General features: G+C 45.0%; 1 protein-coding gene across 1 annotated transcript in view; it reads right to left on the reverse strand.

Moving 5' to 3' along the window:
• Positions 1-19,090, reverse strand: part of ARFGEF1 (ARF guanine nucleotide exchange factor 1) — a 319,100-nt gene that overhangs the window by 154,828 nt on the left and 145,182 nt on the right. Inside the window, exons 3-6 of the mRNA XM_082258428.1 lie at positions 18,890-19,046; positions 14,919-15,065; positions 3,351-3,530; positions 983-1,256 (exon numbers count right to left, since the gene is read on the reverse strand). Coding sequence (XP_082114554.1) covers positions 983-1,256; positions 3,351-3,530; positions 14,919-15,065; positions 18,890-19,046 — 758 coding nt within the window. The remainder of the gene's footprint in view (positions 1-982; positions 1,257-3,350; positions 3,531-14,918; positions 15,066-18,889; positions 19,047-19,090) is intronic.

Below are 19,090 nucleotides of genomic sequence, written 5' to 3' on the forward strand. Positions count from 1 at the left end.
GAAGAAATCAAAATTATGAATAGGAGAGATCTGACACTTTAACATTTCCACGAGTAGCAGAAACATAGACAGACCTGACAAAGGTCTGTGGACATTTATGAAAATGTGTCTAGGTGGAAAAAATGGTAGTGTTATCCAGAACTACTAACATTCATTTAAGGATAAGTTCACCTTTTGTAACATGTTACACCCATATTCAGAGTGTAACATGTAACATATGCATCAGCCCCCACTCCCCCATTCTCTGTTCTGACAGCTAGCGGGGGATCTCCCCCCCAACTGTCACAATCTGCAACAAACGCAGCTGTGCGGGGCACCGCTCACCTGCGAGCGTCATTTATTCACAGTTTTCTGTGAATGGGAAAACTACAAAGTCCGACAGCCTTTACAGCTGTCAGGTTGTAGTTCTCAATGAACCAACACGTCGCGGTTGAGCACGGTGATAGTTCATTCATGCTTCCTGTCACAGTGTAACTGCCTGGCTGTATTGGAGGAATGTCCAGACATATACACAGTCTGCAGGACCCTGGCATTACACCCATAATCTGCTGATCATGGGTGGAATGCTTTACATATCTATTACAAAAAATAATAAATGCATATTTTTGAACATGCAAAAAATGTGCATTTATAATTTTTTTTGGAAAGGTAAACTTATCCTTAAATTAAAAACCACCTTAAATTCAGCTGGCCATAAATATTAAAAGGTGTTTGAATCATGCATGTATATATTCTTTATTTTACAGATTAGGACCTAGACATGCCTGCTTGTACTACATGAATGGGCACCCCCTATACACCCAGTATTAGCTTATTTGTAAGGAACTGCATGAAAATACAACCCAATTCATCAACCATCTGACTGGATCTATTTGTGCAAGTCTGAACTTTGAGAAAAAAAAATAGAATAAGTTAATTTCTTCTATACAGTTTATATTGTTAATACACTATGAGAGGAACATGCTGGGCTGCTGTTACTTACTTTCCACATGTGTGGCCTGGTCTGCCTCAGGATTTTCATTCTCTGTGCTCTCAGCATCATAGCCATTCTCTTGATCTGGTTCTTCTTGAAGTGTGTTTTCTATGTAGTTCGGATGCCGATCTACTTCCCCATCCTGTTCCCGAGTCAGCTGGCCCGTCTGTTCCAAAATATGTCTCATCTGTGGAAGTTCCAACTCATGGTGGCTTAGCGGAGAGTTTTGTAGATGGTGCTGCTGCTTGTGCCGCTCCTTCTCCATGTGCTTGGCTTCTTGGAGCTAAAAGAATTGACAATGTATTTAAAAACCTGATGTACAGCAAATTAAACTCATGCATTTCAATGATAATAGCTAATGGTAACAGAATAATAGCTGAGCTGATGACGACATTCTTTTAAGAACGTGTTTTTTTTGCCAAATGAAATATCCTAAAAATATAACTGTGGCCAGCTTCCCACTTCAACTGTAATGTAATCAACTAAAAGATTTAGCCTATTTAATCACATTGAACACAAACTTTAATTCCATTAGCAAGGGATACTGACAATTAGGAATGGATGTCAATCCACTCTGTTGCTTTTACATAGTTTATAATTATAAGATCGCCTTCTGGTAAATGGCTCTGTACACACAAGCTGGAAATTTTGGAACCTTCCAGTCCCTGAAATCCATGTAACCTAGGAAAGGTGTGCTCACTTCATCAAATCCATAAAACTCCCAGCTAGTCATGTGTTTATGGGCCGTGATGTTGCCATCCCACCATGGTCCACATAATCAACTCTTCTACCCTAAATGTATAGTCAAGCAAGATGGACCACCCTGCAAGGGTCCCCCATGACTTTGTATGTACGTATAGATAAAGCCTATTTACCTGATATTATATAGAATGTGGGTTTTGTGACTTTTTGTGGCAATATATATCTGGGTTAATGTCTCCGGCTGGTGTCAATGTAGAATTCTTATGTTAGCACCTTTTCTCCTGAAGAAGCAAAACCTGTTGAGCTCAATGTGAAATAGTGGTGGAGCCTTCTACTATTGTTGATTTAAAGCTGGTTATTCAATAGGCTTTGTGTATATATATATATATATATATATATATATATATATATATACACACACACACACACACACACACATATATATATATATATATATATATATATTTGTTTTTGTGCACCACTCTACAACCTATACCACTCATAGTGATTTATTATGCATAATGCTACTATGCTTTTAAAATAACTGGATATAAAATTTTGTATTTTATGTAACTTGATTTGGTTGTGCCTACAAATTCCATCAAAGTCCATGAACTGCGGTTCAACTCTTGTATTATCAGGGTGCCAGCTGTGCCTCCCAGTGGCCCTCTGTCCATTCTATTTCTTAAATCTCTTCTAGCATGGCTAAAAGACATCGCAGACAAAAAAAAAAAAGTCCCAGCATTGGACATTTTGATGAGAAATAAGATGTAGCATGAATCAAGCTGGGAAAACAAAAGTCACAGGAGTAGTAAAATCTAACGGGAGCATTCCCAGAAGAAAGTTGGTAATTTCTGGGAAATACAGTCCAAACAGATGTTGAAGTCCTCTAAATCAGTCTACCTAATGCCCTAGCTACTCAAGATGCACATTAAAAAGTCAGAGTGAGGGTCAGGGGCCCATTTAGACTACATTATAGCGCTCCCTCTTCTTTCAGCAGACTCTCAGTTTTAATGAAGGAATAGATACATCCCTACAGAAAAGCAGTAAAACCCTTTAAATTAGAAATCCAAATGTTTCCAGAATATAATGTCACACACCCACAAACCCCAAGAAGAAAGCAGCATAACTGTGACCTAAAATAAAGTCTATTAAATAAAAAAATCAACCTGACATTTTGCAAATGAGATCAGAATAGAGTATTGATAAAGGTAGGCAGTCACATCAACTGGACTTGTTCTAGGAAGACATTTCCTTTTTCTACCCAGTGGCTTCCTCAGTCAAAAGGAGCATTGAGAACATCTGTCTTGACATATTTCAAGACACTGCAGTTGTTGGATTAAGGTGATGGAGTCATCTGTGCAGCTATAAATGCTGGGGCATGTTGTCAACACTCATTTAAACTTCACAAGCCATTTGGATGAGTTGTGAAATTTCTTCAGTTACAGAATAAGAAAAAAAATCTTCAATTTATGTCCAGCACGAGATAAACCCCCCACCTTGAATTTAAACCAACTGAAGCTCAGCCCAAAATTGGTAGAGGTACAGTGACTGGCATTCTTTAGCTAAAATATCAACTGAAATTAGGCTTGCTAAAAACAAAAAATGACATGACATCATAACATTATACTACAATATGGAAATTAATGTAGACAGAATTGCAAGTAACACACACCGCCTGATTTTCCATACGTGCAAATATCACATTGAGCATCTGTGTCAAAGTAGCCTTGGCGGTGGTCTGATTGACAAGGTTTTTGCTGGCTAGGTAGATATTGTAACATGTTCTAACAGCTTGTAGTACTGTCCCCTCGTGAATTTCTATATGTTGTGAAGTGACTGCGGTCAGCAGCGCCTGAAATAAAACGTAAAGAAAAAGATTAGATAAAGATAAATGAAATACAGTATAGGCCTGCTAAAAAGTGATCTACCAGCTAGGCCTCCTAGTTACGACAAACAAAACTTTACATCCGAGTTAGCAAGATCTTACGAAATTGTTACACTTCAGCTGTATTTTTTTTTTTTTTTCATGGGGGTGGTCTGAGGGCCTGACTTTCTCTAGTGGGCCCCATGCTCACTGCCCAGGACCATGGAGCTCGATTGGCACTTGTCATTGAACACCAGAGCCATTGAACACCAGGTTTGCCACTGGCGCCGTGTGCTTTTCACAAATGAGGGCAGGTTCACCCTGAGCACATGTGACAGACGTGAAAGGGTCTGGAGAAGCCGCGGAGAACATTATGCTGCCTGTAACATTGTTCAGCATGACCGGTTTTGGTTGTGGGTCAGTGATGGTCTGGGGAGAAATATCCATGGAGGGACGCACAGACCTCTACAGGTTAGACCAGGGTTTCTCAACCAGGGTGCCGCAGAAATATTGCCAAAAATGTCCCCAACTAAGCAGGCATCTAGTAAAAGATTCTAATAGTCGGCAGTTAAACCTATTTGTTAGTACAGTAGTGCCAGTCCGCTATCTTAAACGTGCCTGCAGCTGCCACAGGCACTCAGAAAGCTGAGCGGGCCACCAACTCGGGTCCTGGCAACCGATGACGTCATTATCGATTGGCAAGGGTGGGCCGGGCACCTGCACAGCTTTCTGGGTCTTCTCTGATGGTTTCTGGGCTGTGATGCTTCATGCTCCTGCATGGGTGTAGCTGGGAAGGCACATGCACGTGTGTGAGAAGGATGAAAAAAAAGACAGTGCGGAGGCTATTCAGCCGACTTGCATATGAGCTCCTGTGAGCTCTGGGAGGTACAACATTTGTTTGTTATAATAGAAATTTTTAGCACATTTGGTTTTATCCTACTAATTGCAAGCATGGTAATTGATATAAATCATTACATGAAATAATATCAATCACTTTGCCTGCAATTAGTGAGAATATTTATGGGGATTTCATTACTTTAAATGTTGTTTCACATGTTTTTATATATACTGTATGTAAACTATGCCATGCAACTCTGGTTAAAAAATCCTGTCCGCTCACCCTCTCCCGACAGTTTGCAACTCTATTCCAGTGTTTCTCAACCTTTTTTTTAAGGCACCCTTTAAAATTATGGACAATCTCGAGGCACCTTCCAAAATTATGGACAATCTCGAGGCACCTTCCAAAATTATGGACAATCTCGAGGCATCCTTTAAAACTATCGACAGTCTCAAGGCACCCCATTCTAAAATGTAAAAAAACTGTTCTAATAGTTTTACATAATGCAGCAACATCCACACACATAGAACATCCAACATTAGAGGTGCAAGCTGGCACTGACTAGTATTCCAGTGTTTCTCTTCTTCCTCAGTTTTTCTCCCTGAACCAGCTAATGTGATCCCAAAGCGGATGGAGAGACACAGGGAAGAGTCAAACAAGGATGCTATGCAGACGACTTAACTGATGATGTTGTTGGTTGTTAGAAGGTCAGCAGCTAGAAGGTCATAATAGTGCACAGTCAAAACCGGTGGCTTTGTGTAACTAAAAGGCAGGCTTCATCCACCCCCCCGCCTGTATACAAATTTTGGGCAATGTTATAGCATTTTGCCAAGGCACCCCTGAAGAAGCCTTGAGGCACCCTCGTTGAAATAGGCTGCTCTATTCCACTGTTTTTCAACCTTTTTTCAGTCAAGGCCCCCTTTAGAACGGTGCATAGTCCCAGGGCACACCAATCTGAGGGCTCGTTCCCACCAGGAGGTGCGCCAAGCACATGCTTTTTTTGTGTTCACGCATGTTGCATTTATTAATGAGCGCAGATGTACATGCATTTGCTAGATGCAAAGGGGTGTCATTCAGAAATAACGGCACCCACGTGCAGCTGCAAAAGGCAGCACATTTTTGTGCAGTACAGGAAAATGTACGATTTTGCACGTTACCTCACTGCATCTGGAGTGAAGTAGCCTTAATTCTTCAAATTCTCCCTTCTAGCATAACCCCCCACCCCCCCCCCCCCAAACTAACACAAAACCACCCTCCTAGCACAATCTTACCCACCTAAATTCCTTCTCCTAGGACGACCCCCACCCCCCCACAATAACCCCTCCTAGCACAAACCCCCTGCTTCCAAATCCCCACTCCTAGCATAAACCCCATTCCAATCCCCCCCCCCCATTTCCCTCTCTTAGCACAACCCCAACAAAATCCAGCCCCCCCCACCTTCTAGCACAAAGCTCCCACCAATTCCCCCTCCTAGCACAAACCTTCCTGCTCCCAAATCCCTACTTCTAGCAAAAACCCTGCCCTAACACCCCCCCCCCAAAATTCCCCCTCTTAGTACAAATGCTCACTCCACCCCCCCCCCCCTCCCCAAACCAACAATTTCTGCTGCCTGTACAGGAGTAGTGTGGGGAGGAGATGGGAGCAATAGTGAAATCCTGCACATTGGGATGAGAGGGCTAGTTGTATTATCTCCCGTGCACTGCGAAGAGAGAGAGAGAAAGAGCAGCCTGCACGGCTCTCTCCTCCTCCCTGAAGCTATTTGAACAGCTATGTCAACTATTGCCGGCAAAGCATAAAGTTGTAGTGCCGCCCGACATGTCCTTAACAACCGATGATGTCATCAGCTGGTAGGACACTGGCGGCCTGCGTGGCTTTCTGCTTTGCCAGCAATAGTTCACATAGCTGCAGGGAGGAGGAGGGGAGAGCCGTGCACTCTGTGCTCTCGCTCTCCTCGCAGAGTCGCAGTGCACAGGAGTTAACACAAAGTAGTGCTCAGACTGGGATGTGGCTGCTGCACTCCTGAGGACCCTTTACGGCACCCCGGTTGAAAAACTCTGCTCTATTCTGCTTTGGTGTGTGAGCTTTTTCTGCATAGTAGTTGGAGGACACTACAGCCTTTAGTTGAGTATTCAGATGTGCTGGCCAAAGGCTGGAGCCATCTTAAAGGGAACTGCACATACATTATCAAGCGCTCTTTTCTGCTCATTATTGTGCAGCAACTTCTTCTGGTGAAGTTTGCATTATTTCTGGTGGTTGGTGGCAATCACGCTGTGGAGGCCAGTTTCATTAATCAAAGGTGGTGGAAGATTTCACATTATATTTTGGTATAAACTTTTCTTATCACACTGAATGTGGTATGATAAAATGCACATGGGAGATTCATTAAATCATTGACACGTTTTGCTTTTGATGCAGCAATAGTATGTGTTATTGTTGAAGATTTATGTATATTGACCTTGTTAGCTGCTTTTTTCATATTCATTTTAGTGCTGACTTTCTTCTCCCTTCTGATAAAGCACAATTGTCTGGAACAAATTGCTATAGTGTACTTTTAATTGTGGTATAGACTGCTGTTTTTTCCTATTTTCTGGATTTAGGCTGGGTACATACGAGCTGAAAATGATCTAAAAACGGTCGGTTCGGCAGAAATCGGCTGACTTGGCCCTTGTGTACAGCTTTCTGTCCGACAGAAGCCAGTCTCACGACCAGCTTCTGTCGAGCAAGCATGCAGGAAAACCAGCATGCAATCAGCGCTTGCAGCAAATGGCTGAGCGAGCGCCGATTAGGGTATTCTGGCAGTGCCCCTGTCAGAATATGATCGCTCAGTGGTGGAGATCGCCTCACTAACATCGTTTGTTAGTACTGCGATCTGTATGGTTTTTATGTGTAGCCTGCTGGCATGAAAAAAACTTATAGTGTGTACCTTGTTTAAGCCAATGTTCTTCTTTGCTCCCTACACTTGTCAACTGCATATGATACATTTCTGGAGGTAATATAGGTCACACTGAAATAAACATACAGGCAGCAAAGATGAGGAGTTCTGTCAGACTAGGGTGTATGCATAGCCACACTAATGGCACTTTTCCACTGCAAGTACCGGCTCGGCTCTACTCGGCCCTGCTTGGCCCGGTTTGCTTTTCCACTGCTGGTACCGCATGGTACGGTGTTGGAACGGTTCGGTACGGTACGGTATGGTTTGCTTTTCCACTAAAGTAGTACTAAAGTTAAGTGGGTGGGATAACAATGGGGTGGGTGGGATTCTCTGACCAATCAGTGGCTAGTAGTGACTGCATGCAAAGGATTGTGGGATATGGTACCGGGTATGGTACCTCTTGGAAGCCCAATCGAGTAGGTACGGTTTTTGAGAGCCGTACCGTTCGGTTCCATGCAGTGGAAAAGCGGCGCCATACCGTACCGAACCGTTCCTACACCGTACCATGCGGTACCAGCAGTGGAAAAGCACAAAAGCGAGCCGAACCGTTCGGTTCCATGCAGTGGAAAAAGCGCCACATTATTGCAATAATGCTGATTGGATGAAAAAAAAATGGATTTTTGTAAGATCTTACCGTAAAATCCTTTTCTCTTAAGCTCATTGACAGACGTAGTCTTCTTGATTCTCAAGAGCTGGGTTATGTTGTCTCCGCAGGAGTAGGACTAGGCAGAAAGACAAAACGTTCTGGCTCCACCTTAGGGGCAGTCCCTGAGGGTATATCCTCCCTCTCTCTGCTACAGGGAATCAGTTCTGTTTTAAAGCAGTACAGAGAATTTAACCCAACCCAACTCAATGATAGAGGGGCGGGTACTACGTCTGTCAATGAGCTTAAGAGAAAAGGATTTTACGGTAAGATCTTACAAAAATCCATTTTTCTCTATCGCTCATTGACAGACGTAGTCTTCTTGATTCTCAAGAGCTGGGACATCCAGAAGCAGTGCCACAAATGAGGGGTGGGATTGACAAAATCAAATCCAATCTAGAAGGCCCAACCGGTGCCAAACTAGAAGTTTTAAAGGCTCATTATAAACAAAGAATGAGACTAAAGAAAAAATTTTCCAACGGAAAAAACCCTCGAGGTAGACCACTGGTCTCCTCAAATTGCGGCCTGCAAAACCTTGCGGCCAAACGAGGCATCAGACGATGCCATTACATCAACTTTATAATGTTTAGTAAAGGTATGCACCGACGACCAGGTAGCCGCCTTGCACACCTGGACCACTGACGCCTGATGGCGAAAGGCCCATGACGCACTAAGTGCCCGAGTGGAGTGCGCCTTAACAGGGAACGGGGGCTCCCGACCCTTAATAGAATAAGCCTGTACTACCGTCTGTCTGATCCATCTGGAAATGGTCGCGGCAGATGCAGGCAACCCCTTTTTGGGTCCATCTGGGATCACAAAAAGTGAATCCGTCTTGCGAAACGAGTCTGTCGTTTTCAAGTATACCCTGATCGCCCGGACCACATCCAAGGAGTGTAAAGCAAACTCCCGAGGATGACTGGGCTTAGGACACAGGGAAGGTAATACAATTTCTTCATTCAGATGAAATTCTGAAACCACTTTAGGTAGGAAGGATGGATTCGGACGAAGAACCACCTTATCTCTATGAACCACCAGATATGGTGAACGACAAGATAATGCGGCCAGTTCTGACACCCTGCGTGCAGAAGTAATAGCCACCAAGAAGGCCACCTTCTGGGACAACGTAGGTAGAGGAATCTCCCTAATATCTTCAAAGGGAGGTTTCTGAAGAACCGACAACACTAAATTAAGATCCCAGGGGGGTAACGGCGCGTGCACTGGCGGAGCCAGATGTCGCACCCCCTGGATGAAATTCCGCACCAAGGAATGAGTAGCCAAAGGCTTCTGAAAGAAGATAGCTAACGCTGAGACCTGACCCTTGATAGTACTCAAGGCCAGTTTCTGCTCAACCCCTTGTTGCAGAAAAGCTAATATTCGACTAATCGAATAAGACCGAGGACGGAACCCCAAAGGTTCACACCATGCAATGTAGGACTTCCATGTGCGATGATAAATCTTCCTGGAAGTCGCTTTCCTTGCTTCAACTAGAGTAGGAATAACTGAAGCTGACAAACCTTTGTCCTTCAGCACCTGGGTCTCAATAGCCAGGCCGTTAAAGCCAGCGATCGTAAAGCAGGATGGAAGATCGGTCCCTGAGACAGTAGATCCTCCCTGAGAGGAAGTCTCCACGGGACGTCCGCCACCAGTCTGACCATGTCGGCGTACCAAGCTCGACGAGGCCAGTCCGGAGCTACCAGGATTACTGGAATTCCTTCCTCCTCTATCCTGCGAAGAAGTCTTGGCAGTAACGCGAGAGGAGGGAAGGCATATATTAGCTGGTATTGCCCCCACGGGGCGATCAGTGCGTCTGCGGTTTCTGCTAGAGGATCGCGGGAGCGAGCCACGAATCTCTGAACTTTCCTGTTGAATCGTGATGCCAACAGATCCACATCCGGGGTGCCCCACCGTAGGCACAACTGGTGGAAAACGTCTGGATGGAGGGACCATTCCCCCTGATCCAGGGTCTGACGGCTGAGATAATCTGCCTGCCAATTCTCCACCCCCGGAATGAACACCGCAGAGATTGCTGGAACAAATCGTTCCGCCCAGCGAAGAATGCAAGCCACTTCTTTGGCCGATCGGACACTCTTGGTGCCCCCCTGGTGATTGACATAAGCCACGGCCGTGGCATTGTCCGACTGGATCCGAACCGGGCTGCCCTGGAGCTGCTCGGTCCAGTGAATCAGACAAAGTCTGATCGCTCTCAGTTCCAATACATTTATCGGTAACCTGGATTCTTCCGGGGACCAAAGTCCCTGGACAGATAACTGACCGAGAATTCCTCCCCATCCGGATAGACTGGCATCCGTGGTCACTATCGTCCAATATATTGGCAGAAATGACTTTCCCTGGCTGAGCATCGGAGACAGAAGCCACCAGACCAGAGACTCTCTGGTCTGTTTGCTCAATCGGATCTGATTGTCCAGGGATTCCGGATTCCGATTCCATCTGAGAAGAATCTCTTGCTGAAGAATTCGGGTATGGGACTGGGCAAATGGGACTGCTTCGAACGAAGCCACCATCAACCCCAGAACCCTCATGCAAGTCCGAAGGGAAGACCAGCTGTTGGACAGTAACAACTGGACTGCTGATTGAATCTTTCGGAGTTTCCCTACCGGAAGAAAAACTCTTGTCTTGACTGTGTCTAAAATTAGACCCAGATATTCGAGCCTCTGGGTGGGAACCAGAAATGACTTTTGCTGGTTCACCAGCCACCCGAATTCCTGTAAAGAAATCATAGTAATTTCTATGTTTTGTAGCAAGGTCTGAGGAGACTCTGCATGAAGCAGAAGATCGTCTAGGTAACCAAGGATCGATATGCCTCTTTGGCGCAGAAGTGCCAACATTGGGGCCAACACCTTCGTGAAGACCCGCGGAGCCGTGGCGAGACCGAAAGGTAACGCCACAAACTGATAGTGGTTCTCTTCTACGGAAAAGCGTAGAAACCGCTGATGTCCTGCGAAAATGGGAATGTGAAGATAGACGTCCTTGATGTCTATGGACGCTAAGACATCCCCTGGATGCAGGAAGGCTGCTACTGTGCGAATGGACTCCATTCTGAATCTTCTTATGTTGACAAAAGAATTGAGTGCTCTTAAGTCCAGAATTGGACGCACTTTGCCCTCTTTCCTGGGTATTGTAAATAGGTTTGAATAAAACCCTTGAAACCGTTCTGTCCAAGGAACGTGGACTACCACTCCTTGTTGTAGTAAATCTGTGACTGCTCTCCGCAGATCTTCTAAATGATCTGAGGATAGTCGGATATTGGAAGGGAAGAATCGCGCCGGTGGGAGAGATCGAAACTCGATCTTGTACCCTGACCTTATGACTTCGCAAACCCATTTGTCCGGGATTCTGGAAAGCCATGGATCCGGGAACCGGCGAAGACGTCCCCCCACCCCAGTTATGGGTGGGGGCGCACCTTCAGGCTTTGGATGGTTTATCTTCAGGTCTGGAGGGGGCGGGCTTTTGCTTGCCCGACCAACGACCCCTGACGCCTCCTGCAGGAGCTTTGGAGGACTTAGTTTTTTCACCCGCGGGACGAAAAAACCTCTTGTGAGCAGAAAAAGAAGGCCCTCGTCTTTGACGAGTTCCTCTACCTTTAAAATTTTGCGGTAAAAAGGTGCTCTTTCCACCCGTGAGATCTTTAATGATCTCATATAAGTTGGCTCCAAATAGACGCTCTCCTGAAAAGGGGATATTAGCCAATGCTTTTTTGGAACCTTGGTCGGCTAACCAACCTTTTAGCCACAGTGTACGCCTGAGAACCACTGCTGAGACTGATGCTCGCGCCAATAATGGAGTGGCGTCTAACGCCGCATCACACACAAACTGTAACCCCTGTATCATTTGTTCCAACAAATCTGATACCGCCTGAGGGACCTCTTCTAAGTCCCGGCGTAACCACTTGGTCCATTCAGTTACAGCCTGCGAAACCAGACCAATAGCTATTATAGGTCTGAAAGCTGATCCAATCAAGGAAAACATGGTGCGAGACATAGCTTCTATCTTGCGATCCACTGGATCTTTAAAAGACGGAGCGTCTTCTAAAGGAATAACCGTGGCTTTATTCAATCTAGCAATTGGTGAATCCACCACAGGTGGTTCTGTCCATTTCTTAATAAGGGTTTCCTCAAACGGATAACGCCTGTCAATGCGTTTAGAAATAGTAAAAGTGCGTTTTGGCAGACGCCATTCTTCTTCGATTGGATTGCCAAAACATTTGGGCAATGGAAAAACCTTCGCCACTTTGATGCGTTTTTTAGTCCCAAAAGGGATTTCAGTTTCAGCTATTTCCGATGGAATACCCTGTAACCTTAAGGTCTCTTGAACAGATACAATGAGTGCGTTTATCAACGCTTCCTCTCGGGCTATGGCGGATGCCGAAACATCCTCCTCACTGTCTGAAGAGACAGGACCCGAGACACCAATCCCAGATGAAGTACCTGCAACTGCAGAAATGGGCTCAGAGTCTGAATCCGAGGTTTCAGATAATATGGGGTTAGGCGGGGGTCGCTTTCTTGCGCCCTGTCCCTGACAAGCCACTTCCACCCGGGACACAAAAGTTTCCATAATAGCTGACAATGATTCAATTGTCAATGGGGTGCTGGAGGATCCCGCAGACCCCTCGAGGGGATCCGGAGGAGATACATGAGTGGCAGGGTCCATGTTAATTCAGGACACCTTTGCCAGCAAACAAAAAAACTTTTTCTTTTTTTTTTTTTTTTTTTTTGTGTGTCTCCCCCTAGCGCAATAGCACCCCTCAGAGTACCTGCTTCTCGATCCCACAGAGAGAGAGAGGGACCCCCAAGGCTCACCAACCGATGCAGTGCAGTTTCCAACCAACTGCAGTCAGCGTCTGTCTTACACAGACTGGAAGGAGCTGTTTGCTTTTTCCCGGGTAGAAGGACGTGGCTCCGCCCCCTGTGTACGCCTTCCGGCGTTCCCAGCTCTCCACGAGGTAGCTGGGCTCACAAAACATGGCCGCCCCCATAGAAGAGACATAAGACTCCAAAAACATGGCGGCCGGCGTGACCTGAGGACATACATGCATTTGGTCTACGGCAAAATGGCGGCGGACCGCCGAAATCGTTTTCCCAGCACATCCACCTGCATCTCTGCTAAGAGGCGATATATGGATCTACAGGAGATACACTACACATAAGGTAGGATTATACCTCCTATGTCTGCTGTAATGTTACAGTCTGCTGGGTAGAGTGTTAGCTCTTAAACCAAGTCCACTTCCCACAAACACATGCTGTATTACAAGGGGGACTTGTAAGTATCAGATATATACTGACCATATATGGAGGGGCCCATAATACATACTGCCTCATAACGAGGAAAAAAGGGAACGTTTACTCACCATACCGAACCGACAGGCACCCTCTCTTCACAATACTCTCTCCACCGGGGTGGGGGTTTGTGGACCACTCCGGACGCCTCGACTCTCTGGTTCCTGGCGTCCAAGCGAGACTTTTAACTCGCAAGGTCAGTCCCTCCACTGGGACTCCGTCGCGGCCGACCTAGCGCGGAGCTCTGGTCTGCACGCACTCGTAGCCAGAAACCGGGGTGACCACTGGATCTCAACATCCAGCCCGTCGCCCGGCCCCGCATACTTACTTGAATGTGTCGCGGCCGACCAAGCGCAATGCCATGGTCTGCGCGTGCTCGTAGGCCGGCTGGGGTGACCACAAGTGTCGCCCAGTCCGGCATTTTTGCTTGAAGATCTCACAGGAAAAAACACTGGAGAAAACTACCTAAAAAATGTCTTTTTCTTAAAGAAAAAAGTCTTGCCAGGACCAAAAGATCCCAGCAAGGAACTTAGGTCCTTACTCCTGACTAGACAGAAAAAAACTGATTCCCTGTAGCAGAGAGAGGGAGGATATACCCTCAGGGACTGCCCCTAAGGTGGAGCCAGAACGTTTTGTCTTTCTGCCTAGTCCTACTCCTGCGGAGACAACATAACCCAGCTCTTGAGAATCAAGAAGACTACGTCTGTCAATGAGCGATAGAGAAATACTTTTAGCGTATTGAAACCAGAATCTTTGCTCTGTATACAGTAAAAACTGTATAGCTTCTGCCAGGAACAATGCAAACTCTGGTGTACCTGGCAGCAGAGAGTGCTTGTTTTTACATTACTATAGCTTTCCTTAAAGGATAGGTTCATCCTTCTGAAGACGTTACACCCATATTTAGGGTGTAACAGGTATTATGTTCAAGATCTGCCCGCTATTCTCCAGATTCTCCCCCCCCCCCCCTACCTGTGACAGCTGGCCAGGGATCCCCCCCCCCCCCCCCCCCACCGTCACAATTCAAAAATAGTGTGGTTGTGCGGGGCGTCATTCATTTACAGATCTCTGTGAATCAATTAACTACAAAGGACTGATGAGCACTCCAGGTAGGTCATTGAGCTTCATGATATCCAGTAACTGCCTGCCCATATCCGAGGTGTGGGCAGACAGCTACACAGACAGTATGCAGGAGCCTGGCATTACACCCACAATCTGCTGCTCGCTGGTGTACTGCATGGCTCCAAAAAAAAAAAAACAAATGCACATTTTTTAACCTGCAAGGCGAACTTATCCTTCAACTAATGAAATGTTTACTCTTGCACACTTGCAATATTTTTAGGACAGCGTTAGTAGCTTAGTAAATGATTTTGCCTGCTCCATGGAGTTTCTCTTTGATAATAAATGCAGCATCATCAAAAGACTTATAAACCTATAACCAAAGAAAGGTAATTAAACACGGAGTACAGTGTACAATTCTGCTCTGCAGGGACAGTCCTACAAAAAAAGTTGTACTATTGATGAATACGGTATAATTTTCGTTTCTCAATGCTCTGCAAAGTAAAGGCAATGAGGTGGCATTTTTCAATCAGCAGGAAATTATAACATTTTCAAGCAGCAATTCTCATGACATATCGGATTCTCACAACATAAATTTGCAGGTTTAAGCTACCTTTATAATTTGTAACTGGACATCCTCATCAGTCTGGGGTCCTTGGAAGCAGCCACATATAGTTTCAATAATTCTGTCAATTAGTTTTTTGCCAGGTGTTGTGCTATCAGGTGCATTGCCTGTCAAGTGCCCATAAGCAATAAGTTTCTGAAGAAAGGGAGAGGAAAGAAAAAGTTATTGTTATGTTATTTGAACCGAAGTGTGAAAACTGAAATATTATGAGGTGATAATTACCATCTTCCATGCATGCAAAACAAATGCAAACACATCTAGAGTCTATTTTATTACTTTAAAATGAGTTTGTAGTCTACTCAAACATTGTGAATGTGATTTGTTAACTGTAATTCACCACTTTTTGCTAATCTTTTAAAAACACTGCTTTTAGGGTTAATTGTAGGCTCACATTCCCGTGAAGTGGCGCTGCCCTATCATTGTGCTTTATCCATCCCATCCTTCTTGGCAAGTCTAAGTCTGGCTGAAAATAATTGAAACTCTAGGAGTTATTCCTCAGGTGTGCTGACTCTACTGCTTGATATACAGAAAAACACTGGAGGATGGATTAAGCATGAATGCTTTAACTAATCCCCCCACACTGAGGCATATAGTGCATTTACAAGGGAAATCCATTGTCCTTGTGTGTGGCAATCCATACTCTACACCAGTTGGTCTCAACTTTCAAAACAAAGGGCAAGTTTACTGTCCTCGAGATTTTAGGGGAGCCGAACTGTGGGCATTGGGTGTAGAAACGATCCTGGCATCCGTGGGATTAAACAATGCATCTTAGTGGGAGGAATAGTGCCCTATTGCTGGTGTCAGTAGGAGGAACAGTGCCCCATCATTGGTGTCAGTGGGAGAAATAGTACCCCGTCATTCTTATCAGTGGGATTATTGGTGCCCCATTGTTGGTGACAGTGGGAGAAATGGTGACCCATCGTTGGTGTCAGTGGCTGGAATAGTGCCCCATTGTTGGTTTCAGTGGGTGGTAAAGTGCCCCATTGTTGGTGTCAGTGGGATTAATAGTGCCCTATCGGTGTCAAAAGCAGGAACATTGCCCCATTGTTGGGGTCAGTGGGAAGCAGTGTCTTTTATCAGTGGAAGGAAAAAGTGCCCCAAGGGCTGGATAAAGGCAAGCAAAGGGCCACATCCTACCCCCGGGCCGCAGTTTGGAGACACCTGCTCTAGAGGCTCACAGCTTACTCAGAACTTTTCTTCTACTCCCAGCAGGTAAGAGGAGTGGTAGGGGAACAAAAGAAACATAAGTATATGATACTGGAGAGGTCTTCATGGTTTACTTTGAATTAAAATTCTCTTTATCAACTCACAGATGAGATCATCAGATCTGTTTTTTAAAGCCAGCCATACATGGATTAAAGTTTGGCCGCTTCAGCAAGGAATGGACACATTTCGATCCATGTATGGAGCAGGCTGACTGTACCCAAGTTGATCCATTGATTGACTTGGGTAAACCAGCCTGTCTAAACGTGATTACTGCCAGAGGAAGATTTAGTCCTTACTGCACAGAACTGTCAGGAACAATATAACAAAACACGGTTCCACTGAAACATGTTCGTTTACTCTGAAGAGGGCAAAGCCCTATTGGAAACCTGTTCTGGGGATGGACTTCTTTCTGCCCCTCCTTTAAATATGCACTCCCTAGCATAGTATGTTTTTTTCCTTTTCTTTTCTTTCCTACCCCTTTCCATCTCTATGCCATTTTTTGTATCCCTTGTGCTCATCTAAATCTCTCTTCTCCTTCCCTAAAAATTAGGTATCCGACTGAACATATACGGTGGCTGGCTACCAGCAGTATAGTAGTGCGGGGACGTAATGGGTTACCACATTGGCACTGGATAAAGCTCTTCATGTTCATAGATTATGTCTTTATTGGCATCTGGTAAGTTATATTTAAATTTATTTAGTACTTTTGCACTTTGGACTTTATGTACATATTCTGCATGTCTTCTTACTGTATTGTATCCTACACTTTGCATGATGCTACCACTGTTTTGTACTGAATCGCTTTGTTGGATACTTTATTTACATAGGTAAAGAATATAAACATACTTCTTGTGTCACAGGAGTGCACTTACAAGTGGTTTTACTGTGACTCAGAATCAGCCGACAGTGGGCTAAGGCTCAGTTTACATTGGTGCAATGGAAGACATTGCATGTGACTCGCACTGCACGTCCGTGCGATGCAAATTCAGCCATACAGATTGTATGGCTGAATTTGCATTGCATTCAGACCAAAGATGTGTAGGACCCTTTTTTTTGGTCCGCACCAGAATCAGATTGCATAGTTGTTCACAGCTATGTGATCCGATTCCTGTCCGAATTGACAGTTCGCACTGCAATATGCGAACCGATCTGGGGTATCATTAACTTTGTATTGACACTCCCAGTGGTTCGCATATGGCAGTGTGAACTGCCTGTGAGGCTGGTGAGATTCGGGAACTCCGCACTGGATTTGCAGGGTTTCCTGCATCGCACCAATGTGAACTGAGCCTAAAGCCTGCTGTCGACTGTCATCAGTGTCGATTCTGCAGCAATCCTGGCAAAAAAGTAGTGTTAAAACCAGATACCTGATCGTCACGCCACCAAGAGCCTGAGCCAGCCACTCCAGCCCCTGCCCGCCACTCCAGTGGGCACTGGAGGTGCAAAGAACTGAGCAATCAGTGGTCATGTAATCGCTCAGCTCCCGGGATTACAGCCAGCGGGGGACAGCTGTAGTATGGAGGGGAGTATGTTTGTTTTTTTTTTTTAGAATCCCACACTTCTCCTTGAATTCAGATTGCCAACCTTGCAGTAAAGAATATGTACTGTTATTCTGCCCATATTTGGCAATTTTGGAGCTTTCCATTAGCTTTTAACCACAGCACTCTACTACTTACAGTTTTAGTGCCAATTCACACTGACTTGCGCTAAAATGCATGTACATTTCCATCCATTTAAGTTGCGTTTTAACACGCGCTGACGTCCACTTTGACGTCTGTTGACATAATTTTTGCATTTCAGCGCAACGCAACAATATGGTGTGAACAGGACATAGTGGAAATTATTGTTTTTCAGATGTCCTTTTGTTGATCTGTGTTTTACAGCTGTGCTAAAATGCACTGGTATAAATTGTCCCTCAAACATTTCCCAGCTGCCAATGACCAATTAAAATTAGGACTGTAAATTGATGGCACACACTTAACTAGCATTTCTATCACTTGGGTGGCCAAATGAAAGCAGAGATGGCAAAGTATTGTGGATGAAAGCTGATGTTAAAATTTCAAAATCACCAACAACATTGCCCAAGTGTGCCATCAGGATCCTTTTTACACAGGTCACAAACATCATTGTGCGTTCTGCACCACACATGAGAAATGCAGGAATATTTTCATGACACCACAATGCAATGTACTGGTTGGAATATGTCCTGTTGAAAATAATGCATTTTGTACATCGTTTCACTGAAACATGAAGCAAAACACATGACCACCTTTCCAGCATGAATACCATGACTATACGAGTCGGTTCACACTATGGCGACACGACTTTGGGGGCGACTAGTGAAGTCGTCGTGCACCGCGTCTTCGGCGCGACTTGCATGGACTTCACATAATGGAAGTCAATGCAAGTTGCTCCGACTTCGGTCAAAAGTAGTGCAGGAACTATTTTCTAAGTCGGAGCGACTTGAGTCGCTCCTATCCGAACGGTTCCCATAGCACAGAATGGAGCACAACTTGTCAGGCGACCAAGTCGCCTGACAAGTCGTGGTAGTGTGAACCGGGACTACATCTTCATGTTTATAGAAAGAAAGGATAAAATTCAAAATTTTCTACTTTTCAATGCATTAGCCCACACCATTCAAATCATCTTTACTGTCAGTTACTGCAACAGATTGAAAATAGAAAGATAATGCAGGGTCTATTTATTAGGATACAAAGCAGCTAATTGGGAGGTCTGAAAAAGAACAAAGGACAAACCTGCAAACAGTCCAGAGATGTGCTCACAATGCGGGGGCACTTAGACTGGCATGCAAGCTCAAATGGTAGAAAGTACTTGTCGGCTTCAATAAAGGTGGCTTTTGATTTCACGGGTGGAAGGGTGCTGGAACCGGCCTTTACATCTCCTTGGGGAGGACTGAGAAGAGAAACAGAAAAACACAAGCCAATTAAAATGCAGTC

The sequence above is a fragment of the Pelophylax lessonae genome (genome assembly GCF_965119305.1).
Source record: "Pelophylax lessonae genome assembly, chromosome: 5".
Taxonomy (NCBI): domain Eukaryota; kingdom Metazoa; phylum Chordata; class Amphibia; order Anura; family Ranidae; genus Pelophylax; species Pelophylax lessonae.